The 14,274-nt window shown below is 45.8% G+C and overlaps 1 protein-coding gene across 2 annotated transcripts in view; it reads left to right on the top strand.

Annotated features, from left to right (window-relative positions):
* The window catches only part of LOC115480387 (cathepsin W-like), a 72,300-nt gene that overhangs the window by 20,591 nt on the left and 37,435 nt on the right, over window positions 1–14,274 (top strand). For both annotated transcript variants that reach the window (XM_030219041.1, XM_030219040.1), the window contains exons 2-3: window positions 9,256–9,325; window positions 11,287–11,400. In XM_030219041.1, the coding sequence (XP_030074901.1) occupies window positions 9,256–9,325; window positions 11,287–11,400 (184 nt within the window). The remainder of the gene's footprint in view (window positions 1–9,255; window positions 9,326–11,286; window positions 11,401–14,274) is intronic.

The following is a 14,274-nucleotide window of genomic DNA, read 5'->3' as shown; positions in this document are numbered from 1 at the left end:
GCCTAGCATCCTCAAGCCTCCTATATGGAGCACCTATTATGACAAACTGCAGGAGGGAGGAATAGAGAGAACCTGAGAGTGTCCAGCAGCAGCAGAAAACTGGCATGTATATTGGCTGATTTTCTGTCTTGCCAGCGCCACATACCCCTTGCTTACGTCTCACATACCCCTTGGGGTACATGTATTGTGTATTTGGAACCTACGTTCTAGGAGGTAGTTCTGAGAAGCTGTCAGAGTGGACAGAGCTCAGTGATGAGGGAGAGTACATATAAGTACATATGTATTGCCATACTGGGACAGACCAAAGGTCCATCAAGCCCAGCATCCTGTTTCCAACAGTGGCCAATCCAGGTCACAAATACCTGGCAAGATCCCCAAAAAGTACAAAATATTTTATGCTGCTTATCCCAGAAATAAGCAGTGGATTTTCTCCAGGTTCATTTTAATAATAGTCTCTGGACTTTTTCCACTAAGCTAACCGCCTTTACCACATTCTCTGGCAATGAAATCCAGAGTTTAATTACATGTTGAGTGAAGAAAAATTTTCTTTGATTCATTTTAAATATACTGCTTTGTAGCTTCATCAAATGCCCCCTACTCCTAGTATTTTTGGCAAGAGTAAACAGACGCTTCAGGTCTACCCATTCCACTACACTCATTATTTTATAGACCTCAATCATATTTCTCCTCAGCCATTTTTTCTCCAAGCTGAAGAGACCTAGCCACTTTAGCCTTTCCTCATAGGGAAGTCGTCCCTTCCCCTTTATCATTTTTGTCGCCCTTCTTTGCACCTTTTCTAATGTCACTATTTCTTTTTTGAGATGCAGTGACCAGAATTAAACACAATATTCGAGGTGCGGTCACACCATGGAGCAATACAAAGGCAATACAAAAGCACAAAAGGGCCTCCAGAACTGGAACAATGACACTACCTTTATTAAAATGACCCAACGCGGGCCGTGTTTCAGCGCTCAACAGCACCTGCCTCAGTGGTCAAGATCAATGCTTTGCAAGGCTTGCACTTGCTTTGTGTCAAGAAACTGCAAGATCAACGCTTTGCGAGTCTCACACTTGCTTCATGTCAATAAACTGTTCCGCAATCCGATGTCAAAAGTGCTACATGCCTTTGAGAGCTCACAACGAAGTTCAGCGTTCACACTGAATTTCATTGCGAGCTCTCAAAGGCGTTTAGCACTTTTGAGCGACTGTCGACCTTCCCCCAGTTTCTAGTTTAAAAGCTGGTCTATCTCCTTTTTAAATGCCAGTGCCTGCAGCCTGCTCCCACTCTGGTTAAGGTGGAGCCCATGCATAGGCGTAGTTTGACTGTTTCATTTGGGGGGGCAAAGGAAGGGGCGGGGCATATTAGCATATTCATTTGCATATATGTATATGCAAATTATGCTAATATGGAGGAAGGAAGGGAGCAAGAGCTGGCTTTTTTGGGAATAACCAGTGTTCGTTTGCCAATGGATAGCCACTGAATCAGAGAGGCAGCGGGTTTGGCGACAGGCAGTGGTGTGCTGGCAAATGTTTAACAACAGGCTCTCCCCCCAGTCCCCCTCTGCGCCCCCCCCAAATTGCAGAGCTGGCTATAGCCGGGGAGAGAGCCTGGGGGGGGGGGGGGTATAAATAAGTAAATATAAACTTTTAATGTTGAGCACCTGATTCTCAAAGTGAACATATTGCAAACACTATAATGAAAATAAAATGATTTTTTTCTACCTTTGTTGTCTGGTGACTGTTTTTCTGATCATGCTGGTGCAGTATCTGATTCTGCTGCTATCTGTCCTCTTAACTCCGTTTCCAGGGCTTCATTTCCATTTATTTCTTTCTTCCTTTCTTCTTCATTTCTGGTCCTCAGCTTCTGCCTATTTTCTTCATCCATGTGCAGTTTTTCTCCTCTCTTCCTTTTCCCTCATCTCATCTCCTTCCTCACTCTTTCCTCCCCTCCATCCATGTCCAGCATTTCTTTTCTCTCCCCTGCCCTCCATCCACCCAGTCCAACAGTGACCCTCCTCTCCCCTGTCCCCATACCCAGTGGCCCTCCTTTCCCCTGCCCTCCATCCACTCAGTCCAGTAGTGACCCTCCTCTCCCCTGCCCCCATGCCCAGTGGCCCTCCTTTCCCCTGCCCTCCATCCACTCAGTCCAGCAGTGACCCTCCTCTCCCCTGCCCCCATACCCAGTGGCCCTCCTTTCCCCTGCCCTCCATCCACTTAGTCCAGTAGTGACCCTCCTCTCCCCTGCCCCCATGCCCAGTGGCCCTCCTTTCCCCTGCCCTCCATCCACCCAGTCCAGCAGTGACCCTCCTCTCCCCTGCCCCCATGCCCAGTGGCCCTCCTTTCCCCTGCCCTCCATCCACCCAGTCCAGCAGTGACCCTCCTCTCCCCTGCCCCCATACCCAGTGGCCCTCTTTTCCCCTGCCCTCCATCCACTCAGTCCAGCAGTGACCCTCCTCTCCCCTGCCCCCATACCCAGTGGCCCTCCTTTCCCCTGCCCTCCATCCACCCAGTCCAGCAGTGACCTTCCTCTCCCCTGCCCCCATACCCAGTGGCCCTCTTTTCCCCTGCCCTCCATCCACCCAGTCCAGCAGTGACCCTCCTCTCCCCTGCCCCCATACCCAGTGGCCCTCCTTTCCCCTGCCCTCCATCCACCCAGTCCAGCAGTGACCCTCCTCTCCCCTGCCCCCATACCCAGTGGCCCTCCTTTCCCCTGTCCTCCATCCACTTAGTCCAGCAGTGACCCTCCTCTCCCCTCCCTTCATTCCGCCCTCTCCCCGTTCCTTCTCCCCCCCCCCCTCCCCCAGCGAGCCAGTTCTCCTCCCTCCCTCCGGATCCGTCCCTCACCAACGATCTTCGAATTTTTCACCTGCCCGGCCCGCTAGCGCTGACTCTCCACTGCCGGTTCACGCTTCAAAATGGCCGCCGAGACTTCTCGCGAGGCCGCCTCTGAAAGTCTCGGCGGCCATTTTTAAAGCGCGAACCAGCAGGGGAGAGAGCGCTAGCGCCTAGCGGGCAGGCAAAGGATTCGAAGATCAGGTTGGTGAGGGACGGATACGGAGGGAGGGAGGAGAGCCGGCTCACGGGGGGGCCGGGGGGGAGGAGAAGGAACGGGGAGAGGGTGGGGTGAAGGGAGAGCTGCCTGTTGCCGGCCCTGCGTTTGGGGGGGCATTGCCCCCCCTCGCCCCCCCCAGTCTACGCCCATGAGCCCATCCTTTCGGAATAGGCTCCCCCTTCCCCAGAATGTTGCCCAGTTCCTAACAAATCTAAAACCCTCCTCCCTGCACCATCGTCTCATCCATACATTGAGACTCCGGAGCTTTGCCTGTCACTTGGGCCTTGCGCATGGAACAGGTAACACTTCAGAAAATGCTATTCTAGAGGTTCTGGATTTGAGCTTTCAACTAAGAGCCTAAATTTGGCTTCCAGAACCTCTCTCCCACATTTTCCTATGTCATTGGTACCCATATGTACCAAAACAACCGCCTCCTCCCCAGCACTATCTAAAATCCTATCTAGGTGATGCGTGAGGTCCACCACCTTCACACCAGGCAGGCAAGTCACCAGGCGATCCTCACGTCCACCAGCCACCCAGCTATCTATATGCCTAATGATCGAATCACCAACTACAACATCTGCCCTAACTCTTCCCTCCTGGGCAGAACTTGGAGACATATCCTCGGTGTGAGAAGATAGTACATCCCCTGGTGGGCAGGTCCTGGCTACAGGAGTACTTCCTACTTCACGAGGGTGATGCTGTCCTTCTAGGAGACCTCCCTCCTCCAAGGTAGCACAGGGGCTACCAGACTGGAGGTGGGACTTCTCTACAATGTCCCTGTAGTCTCCTCTATGTACCTCTCTGTCTCCCTCAGCTCTACCAAGTCTGCTACTCTAGCCTCAAGAGAACGGACCCGTTCTCTGAGAGCTAGGAGCTCTTTGCATCGGGCACACACATATAACCACTCACCAACTGGGAGATAATCATACATGTGACACTCAATGCAAAAGACTGGATAGCACCCCTCTCACTGCTGGACTGCTGACTCTATCTTAGTATTTTTTAGTTTTTCAATAATTTAAAACTTTCTAAAGTATTAAGGATATTAGCCTAATATGAAAATATCTTTTAGTTTATATAATATATTGTGTGACTTATTTAGTGTTTTTAAAACTCTGTAAGAGCACTCCTTGCTTGTTATCCTAATTACAATGGCTAACTATAAATGAAGAGTTGTTCTAGGGGTGGCAGGGTATTGGGGAGGGTGGACAGGATGAAGACTAAACTAGGTCCTGCAGTGCCTGCTAGAGGCTGTTAATGCTGTGGTACAAAGTTCAAGTTTTAAAATTAAAACTAGGGGGAAAAGAGTATGGAGATTAGTTGATAAAGTTTACTGTTTTATATTTTTATTCTGCCTATCACTAACCTATAATTCCTCCTTTAAACCCCAATCTTTACCAGAGAAATGTCCTCTTCTCTCAGAACTTCTCAGCTGTGAAAGATTTGAATTCACTGAGGTTTTTGTAGTAGTTCCTGATAGTAGAGTGGAGTGGAGTTGAGGAGAAGCCTAATGGTTAGTGTCGCGGACTTTGATCCTGGCAACTTGAGTTTGATTCCCATTGCAGCTCCTTGTGACCTTGGGCAAATCACTTTACCCTCCATTGCCCCCAGGTACAAAAAAACTTAGCGAGCCCTCTAGGGACAGAGAAAGTAACTGCATATAATGTGTGCAGTGCTGCATACATCTAGTATCGCTATAGAAATGATTAGTAGTAGCAGCACTATAGAAAGTGAGGGGAATCCACCCTTTATCCTTGGGTGGAGGTATCAGAGTGCTAGATATACATAAAGGGAGGAACTACAGAGTTGGTCCCAGGACCCCTGTGAGGTGAGCCCCCCCAATCCAGGGAACACTCCAGAAGGAGTGTTACTTGATCTGTGGAGGCTTACCGCTGGGATCATAATAAACATCTTCAACTGTGACTAGGATTTATATATATATATATATATAACGGATTCTACTACTACTACTATTTGACATTTCTAAAGCGCTACTAGGGTTACGCAGCGCTGTACAATTTAACATAGAAGGACAGTCCCTGCTCAAAGAGCTTACAATCTAATGGACAAATGTACAAACAGTCAAGTAGGGGTCGTCAGATTGGGGCAGTCGGGATTTCCTGAAAGGTATAAAGGTTAGGTGCCGAAAGCAACATTGAAGAGGTGGGCTTTGAGTAAGGATTTGAAGATGGGATTCTGAGGATGTAGTGATGTTGAGAAGCTGGTGTATAAGAGAAGGAATTGATCCAGTTCAGGCATTATTAGCAGTGTGCCTGAAAATATGGCATCAGCTGATATGAACAGGCTTTAGAGAAATTAAGATATTGGGGAGAATGAAAACCAGAGCTAAACTTCAAGATGCGGTTCAAGAAAATGTAAAAGTTTTCTGAACCTGTTCTAACAAGCTGCCCCTTACTGTGTCTTTGGAGAAGGAAATTTCTGCTCCCATAATTGTTGTTGAGAGGGGGGACATACTGCCCTAGATACCTGTCAGCTGGCAGGATAAATTGCTGAGTTGGTTGAAAAGTGAGGGGAAAACTTTGCATGATGTACAAATTTTTTTCCCCCCCGGGGGGGCTCAGCCATTTATTTTTCTAACAAATTTTTGGATGCAATGGGAAGGGTGATAGAAAAGTGCTTACAACCACACTATGACATCAGTCCATAGATAAGACTAAGGGGCCCTTTTACTACCCGATGATAGCCCTGCCGCCGGGTTTGCGCATGGGAAATTGGCCCTACTGTCAGGCTCACTCAGGAGCCCGGCGCTAGTTCCAGCTTCCGGCGCGTGTTATTTCCAGCACTAGGAATTTTTTTTCTAAAACTGAAGGTGTGCCCAACAGTAATCTGGCAGCACCACGCACTGCCGGGTTAGCACCAGAGCCCTCGCCACTCCTTTAGGAGGTGTTAAAGGCTCCCCCAGCAAATGGCCGCTTTGCCAATGTTTTTTGTTAGCGCATGGCCATTTACTAACCCTTTAAAGAAAATTACCTTTTACTCTATCCTCTATCCTCTGCCTTAGACACTCTTGCACCTTTGATGACCCGCCCTGTAAGGCATACAAAACCCCAACCTTGGCTGACTTCTAATATCCGCTACCTTCGTTCCTGTACCCGCTCCGCCGAACGCCTCTGGCGGAAATCTCGGGCCCTTGCTGATTTCTTACACTTTAAGTTCATGCTGACCTCCTTCCAATCTGCTCTTTTACGTGCCAAACAGGATTATTATATCCAACTGACCAACTCTCTTGGCTCTAATCCTCGACTTCTCTTCACCACATTGAACTCTCTCCTCAAGGTGCCCCCTCCCCCAACTCCCCCTTCATTATCTCCTCAGACCCTTGCTGAATTCTTTCACAACAAGGTTCAAAAGATAAACCTTGCTTTCTCTACCTCACCAGCTCTCCCTCCACTAGTCCGTTCCCCTCTCTCTCCTTCCCCTCATTCCCTTTCCTCCTTTCCTGAAGTTACTATTGAGGAAACTACACTTCTCCTTTCTTCCTCTAAATGTACCACCTGTTCCTCTGATCCCATTCCCACCCACCTTCTTAATGCCATCTCTCCTACTCTTATTCCTTTTATCTGTCACATTCTCAACCTCTCACTTTCCACTGCGACTGTCCCTGCTGCCTTTAAACATGCTGTGGTCACACCTCTCCTTAAGAAGCCTTCACTTGACCCTACTTGTCCCTCTAATTACCGACCCATCTCCCTCCTTCCTTTTCTCTCCAAATTACTTGAGCGTGCTGTTCACCGCCGCTGCCTTGATTTTCTCTCCTCACATGCTATTCTTGACCCACTACAATCTGGTTTTCGCCCTCTCCACTCAACCGAAACTGCGCTTACTAAAGTCTCCAATGCCCTATTACTGGCTAAATCCAGAGGTCAATATTCCATCCTCATTCTTCTTGATCTTTCCGCTGCTTTTGACACTGTCGATCACAGCATACTTCTCGATACCCTGTCCTCACTTGGATTCCAGGGCTCTGTCCTTTCCTGGTTCTCTTCCTACCTCTCCCTCCGCACCTTTAGTGTTCACTCTGGTGGATCCTCTTCTACTTCTATTCCTCTGCCTGTCGGCGTACCTCAGGGTTCTGTTCTTGGTCCCCTCCTCTTTTCTATCTACACTTCTTCCCTTGGTTCATTAATCTCATCCCATGGCTTTTCCTACCATCGCTATGCTGATGACTCCCAAATCTACCTTTCTACCCCTGATATCTCACCTTGCATCCAAACCAAAGTTTCAGCGTGCTTGTCTGACATTGCTGCCTGGATGTCTCAACGCCACCTGAAATTAAATATGACCAAAACCGAGCTTCTCATTTTCCCCCCCAAACCCACCTCCCCGCTCCCCCCGTTTTCTATTTCTGTTGATGGCGCTCTCATTCTCCCTGTCTCCTCAGCTCGAAATCTTGGGGTCATCTTTGACTCTTCTCTCTCCTTCTCTGCTCATATCCAGCAGACCGCCAAGACCTGTCGTTTCTTTCTTTACAACATCCGTAAAATCCGCCCCTTTCTTTCCGAGCACTACCAAAACCCTCATCCACACCCTTGTCACCTCTCGTTTAGACTACTGCAATCTGCTTCTTGCTGGCCTCCCACTTAGTCACCTCTCCCCTCTCCAGTCGGTTCAAAACTCTGCTGCCCGTCTCATCTTCCGCCAGGGTCGCTTTACTCATACTACCCCTCTCCTCAAGACCCTTCACTGGCTCCCTATCCGTTTTCGCATCCTGTTCAAACTTCTTCTACTAACCTATAAATGTATTCACTCTGCTGCTCCCCAGTATCTCTCCACACTCGTCCTTCCCTACACCCCTTCCCGTGCACTCCGCTCCATGGATAAATCCTTCTTATCTGTTCCCTTCTCCACTACTGCCAACTCCAGACTTCGCGCCTTCTGTCTCGCTGCACCCTACGCCTGGAATAAACTTCCTGAGCCCATACGTCTTGCCCCATCCTTGGCCACCTTTAAATCTAGACTGAAAGCCCATCTCTTTAACATTACTTTTGACTCGTAACCACTTGTAACCACTCGCCTCCACCTACCCTCCTCTCTTCCTTCCCATTCACATTAATTGATTTGATTTGCTTACTTTATTTATTTTTTGTCTATTAGATTGTAAGCTCTTTGAGCAGGGACTGTCTTTCTTCTATGTTTGTGCAGCGCTGCGTATGCCTTGTAGCGCTATAGAAATGCTAAATAGTAGTAGTAGTACCTACAGCAGTAAAAGGTGGCCTCAGTGCATAGCAATCCCGCGGGCCAACTCCACCACAGGCCGCTTTTTACCGACATTTGGTAAAAGGACCCCTTGAGTATTCTCAAGAATGGAACCTATTCCTCTTTTTAAAGAAAAATTTGAACATTGGATAATTTTAGCTTTACATATAGTACAAAATATCAGTGCCAGGAGGGTGAAAAGAAAAACAGGTGATAAAGTCTGTCTGAGGACTCCTACCCTTGATGTGGTAATGTCAGTGACTGCCGTAATTATTGGTCTAAATTGGATGCATTTGCGGAAGGAATGTAGATGTGTTTTGGACTTCACACCTCTGATGCCACTGTTTGTTTGTGAAGGTGTTAAATTGTTGAAAGCTATTAATAAAGAGATTGGAACAAAAAAATCATGACAGTCCAAAGCACTCTGTTGGATAATGCAAAAATTACGCTGCTTCACCCTTGGACAAATTCCTCCCTACACCCATAGACCAGCAGTTAGCAAAATACCTGTAGCTTCATGGAGGAATAGTATGTTCAACTCTGGGATTACCTGCCTCAACATTAGTGTTATCAGAGTCCCAGTGGACTTGCACAATTGACACTTTTGCACTTTCCCCATATAGAAATAAAAAACAGAATTAGTAGGAAAAAGGACATGAGGAGCTGCTTCACACACATTCCACTCTAAGGCCATCTTGGGCCCCATCTAGTGAGGCACTTTATAGACAACAGGGGTGTAGGCAGACCTTGAAGGGTAAGGAGGAGGCCAAGAGTTTGGATGAACAATTCCAACTTGTGACCGCTAAATACAACAAGCAACAGGTCTTTGCCATCAATGATGTGACCTTTCTCAAAATGCTCCAGCAAAGTGAAAGTGGGACAGTTCAGTTCTTATAATAAAGGGGAGAATCTCTTGTGTTAAATTATATGAGATGCTTCCCCTTTAATAATTGCCACTTTTCATCTTGTTTAATTTTTGCTAGGCTCAAGTGATGGAGGAGATGTTCAAGGATTTCATGGTGAAGTTCAACAAAAGCTATCAGGATACAGAAGGTGAGTGATAAAATGATCTGTTGACTTGTCCACCAACCCTCCAGCTGAACCACCAACTCAACAACCCATCTGTGGATTCACTAACCCAAGACTTTACTGGATAATCCACCAATTCACTCATCCGTACAACTATCCACTGTCTTTTCCTGCTAATCCACCAACTCAGTCATCCACCTGTTAACTCTCTGACTGACCCAGAACAAAAAAACCTGTTTACTCACTTATCTACCTATTAACTCTGAATGGCGACTGTCCATTACATCCATCCACATAGACTCTCAAGCTGACCCATAAAGCTCAACTCTCACCTTCCACTAACTCACCTATTCACAGACTCTATACAACTATTGCCTCTCTCTCCAACTAATCTACCATATCATGACCTACCCCTGAGAGATCTGGATAACTCAGCCATTTGCCCATCTATCAACTTTGCAGGCTGACCCACTTACTAACCCACTTATCAACTCTCAAACTAAATCAACAGCTTCCCATCCACTGACTCTTCAGATGACCCATTCACTCTGCTAACATATTTCTAGTCTTCAGCTTTTAGTTCAAGTTCTCTAGTCTCCTGTTCTGATTAGAGTGGTAAGGAAGGGGGGGGCGGTGATTTTCTGAGATGGGTTGAGGCCTTATAATTTATTTCAGCCTTTAAACCATGATCAATGCTTCCAACTACAGACTCATCAATTCATCCAGCCACCTCTGACCCAATCTATCCATTCAGCCACCACCTGACCAAGTCTTCCAGCTATCTATTCATCAACTTACCAAATAACAGTCTACCCTGCTGTTTGCTCACCTGTTCACTCACCAACTGATAATCCTTTCTATGCATTCACTTTCCAGCCAACAAAATCTTGAAAACAACTACTCATTGATTAACACACCCATTCAGCAACCTTTCCTCATACATAAACCAGTGCACGTACTGAACAGAGAAATAGCTGAGTCAATATTAAAAGACGTTTATCCAGATAATGGTGACGACTGTCTAGATAACTGCCTTAACCAGCCCTGGCTGTGAATATTTTGTGGCACTATGTGGATAGGGCAGGCAAATATCTTTCCAGACTGCCTTAGCATTGAATAGATTGTACCGGGGCAGTGTGTGGGTGGAGCAAGGCCAGAGCCAGGAAGAAATGATATTCAAGCCACTATCCAGATAATTACATGGATATAGTTAGGACAGAAAAATTGCCATCCTATCTTTATCTCCTTAGCTATCGGGATAGCAGTTTAAATATTGCCAATATCCCCCGGATTCTATATAGCATGACTGAAATTGTGCACAGAAATCTGATCATATTCTATATTTGCATGCGCAATTTAATTACTTAACAAGCCAATCAACACCAATAATTGCCACTTAACAAGAAATTATTGACACTAATTGGCATTTATTAGAATTTACATGCCCAACTTGCTAAGGGTATTCTGTAAAGTGTTGCACGTAAACTCTAATGTGCGCTGCCAAAAAGGGGGTGTGGCCATGGGTGTGCCGTGGGCATACTGAAAATCTACGGGCAGGGTTATAACTTTGGCACTGGTATTTACACCAAATTTTATTTGGCGTAAATAGATGCACCTAGAGTTAGGCACAGGCATGGCTGCTAGGCATATTCTATAAACCATGCGTAAATCTAGGCGCAGTTTACAGAATACACCTAGGTGAAATATTTTCAGTGCTGATTTTTCAGGCACCATATATAGAATCTAGTCCTATCTGTGTAGCTGTGGCAGAAATATTTATTCCTGGCTGCAGTCTGAATATTCATGATTTATTTAGTTACTGCAGGTGGCATTTAAAAACAACATTAACTGTGGTAGCTGAATATTGACCCAAGCATGCCGCTGTACTCACTCTAAATGTTGACCAGGTTCCCCCTTCCATGGCACCTGTGCATTCATATTCTGACCTATACATGGCACCTAATCACAAGTTCTTCCCTTCCCAGAGCAAGCCTGGCGTTTCCAGATCTTCAAAGAAAACATGAAAGAGGCCAGCAGACTGCAAGCTCAGGAACTTGGGACGGCCAAATACGGAGTAACAAAGTTCAGTGACCTCACAGGTGGAGTTTCTGAAATTATATGTCCTGGATCTAGTTTTGTTCACTCTATTCATAAGTGATATGTAAAGGATTAGTAGGGAAGATTTGTCTTTCTGAAGGTGACGTTAAGATCTACTAGAAAGAGGGCACTCTAGATTGCATGAAAAGAAGATAATGGGTTATCAAAGATCACAGATACAATTCACCAAAGTCCAGTACTGGAGGACAGTGATCACTGCTGAGGATTTCAAGGTTAATAAAAAAAGCAGTACAAAGAGTGATTAGAGCTACAGAACTTGTAGGGTGAAAAGGGAAAGTATAATGAGTAGAAGAAAAGAGGTAATATACCTTGGTGAAAAATGGTATTGAGATCACATTTGGAGTATTGTATCCAATCACAGAATATCTACCTAAGCAAGCATATTAACAAAGTAGAGATGGTACAGAGGTTAGTCTCCCTGGTGAAGAGATTTGAAGTCTAAGATGCATATAAAGGATCCTCAGCAGTAAGGGAGTGAGGTATAAGGCCAAGGATAAGAATAGAGAATCCCTCACACCATCTCTCCATCCCTCCATTCAAATACTCTTTCCCCCTTCTGACACAATCCTTCCAGATTCTTTCCCACTTTTCACTCCCTCCTTCTAGAGGCTTCTTCTTCTCACCTGGTCCCTGCTAATGTTACTCTCATGCTCTTCCCTTCTTATCCATCTGTGGCCTTCCTTCTCTTGGATCTTTCCTTTTTCCCTCATTTCTTCTCCTCCTTCTGCAAGGGTTGTGCAAGGTCATGGGGTTACTTACCCAGCTGATCTCTCTCCCAATTGAGAAGATGACCGGTGAGTGAAGATTGTAAAGCAAGTCCTTCCTCAGACTGACACAGTTCAGCATGGAGAGTTTGCATTGAGCCCTAAAAGTATTTAAAGTTCCCTCAAAGTTCCATCAAGAACTTTTGCAATGGATTCCAATGTTCAAAGGCTCTTTTATCAGAGTCTTCTCTTTTATGCCTGCAGGTCCTGAAAGTTTATCATGATTGTACCCATTGCTCAGCCTCCTGGTTACCTTGGCTGACCCCTCTCCCCACAGTTTTCATGATCATTAAGAAGGAAAAGAAAAATAAACCTAATAAGTTAGAAACTCTACAGTTCTGTAATGCCTGTTTGAAGTTGTTTGCAGCTGTTTGCATGGATGTCAGCTTTGTGGGTGATACTAAGCAAACTGCTGCATTGTGAAGGAGAGGTATTTTGTGTTGAGTTTAAAACCGCTCCCCCCAATCATTTTAGAAATTTGACTTCTTTGCTACTTGGGAGTTTGCTCCCTGTTTATCTCCAGAGGCTTTCTCTGACACAGCTGAAGAACCAGGAAAAGTGCCCTCTCAATAAAACAAGGTCCAGGGACCTTTCATCATTGAGGCAGAAAAACAAGTGGGAAAAACATGCAAAACTTGACTCATAGAATTAATTCTAACTCCTCTGCATGTAAATGCACGTATGTATATGTTGGAGGGGAGGGTTGGCATGTGTGTGGGGGGGAGGGTGTATGTACATGCTGATTTACATTTGTATGTTTGTGTGTTGGTATCTGTGTATATGTGTGTGTGCATGTTTGCACATGTGTGTATGCTTTCAGTGTGTCTGTGATCAGGAGAAGAGAGGGGAAGGCAGTCTGAAAGATTAACGAATGGACATTTTAGAGTCTTGGCAGTATTCTGTACTTAGTTGTATGAATTGGCTACATTGTTTTAACCTTTGTATGTGTTGGTATTACCCACTGATTTTTGAAGGAATAGAGGACAATATCCTGATTGTAACACTTACTTACACTGATGACCCCTGACGCAGGCATTCCACCAAAGTAGGATCCAAAAGCCATACATGTAGGTGATGTCACCACCTGACAGCACCATTGCAGTCCTTTGTCCTAGAGCTCAGAAACCTTTAGAAGTTCTGTGTATACTCCCCCTTTCCCGCCTGTTCAGATACTACATTAACTGTCAGTTTAGTCTCAAGCTTTCTTCAATTCAGGGAAGGGTGGGGAGGTTTGTGTGGTTGTTGGATCCTGCAGTCAATGGAGAATATCTGTTACAGGTGTGCAACTTCACTTTCTTCATGGACAAGGAGGATCACAACAGCCACACATGTGAAGATTTCCAAGCCAAGGGTTGCAGTTGTATGATGATTTCTTATTTGCAACCCTGTACAGTTGGAGGAGGTGGAAGGTTGAAGCTTTATGATGTGAAGGGATCGAGAACTGATCTTGCAAGGCAGAATCTGTTAGTGATGCTTGATCTAGGCAATAATTCTGGGCAAAAGTATGAAGAGTTATCCATGTTGCTGCCTTGCAGAAGTCTTCAGGAAAAGAAAGGCAAAGTTAGGTGAAAGAGCTTTTGCTCATAGCTTATGAGCTGTAACTCATGAAACAGGTAACAAGGATTATTATAACAAAAGGCTATACAGTCAGCTATCCATACAGATAGCATTTGCTTCTGGGCTAGTAATCCTGGCCAGGGATGGATTAACACTATGGCAAACATATATTTGTGCCCCTCCCTCACCAGGGACTCCAGCCTCCACCATCATTTCACCTCTCCAGAAGTAGCAGGGGAAAGTGCAGAGCCTAGCTGTGGGTATGATAGCAGTAATAGATTGTGAGTGGACATAGGGACTATGCAAGCACATACTTTGAATGGAGAGGCTTAATGGGTAGAGATAGAGAGCTGCCAAGTTATCCAGTTCCAGGAGGGAAATCCTTAGCCAGTCCTGGATTTCTGCAACCCTATCCTGGTACATCATGGGGCCTGAAGTTCTGATTTCAATTGGTAGTATCAGAGATTACAAATAGAACACTGACATGGGGTATAAGTTCAAAAACACGACCAGCCAAAAAGTCTCCCTCCTGGA

Source organism: Microcaecilia unicolor, chromosome 11, assembly GCF_901765095.1.
Source record: "Microcaecilia unicolor chromosome 11, aMicUni1.1, whole genome shotgun sequence".
Lineage (NCBI taxonomy): Eukaryota > Metazoa > Chordata > Amphibia > Gymnophiona > Siphonopidae > Microcaecilia > Microcaecilia unicolor.
Note: the sequence above shows the minus strand (reverse complement) of the source record. Positions and strands in the feature narration are given on the sequence as shown.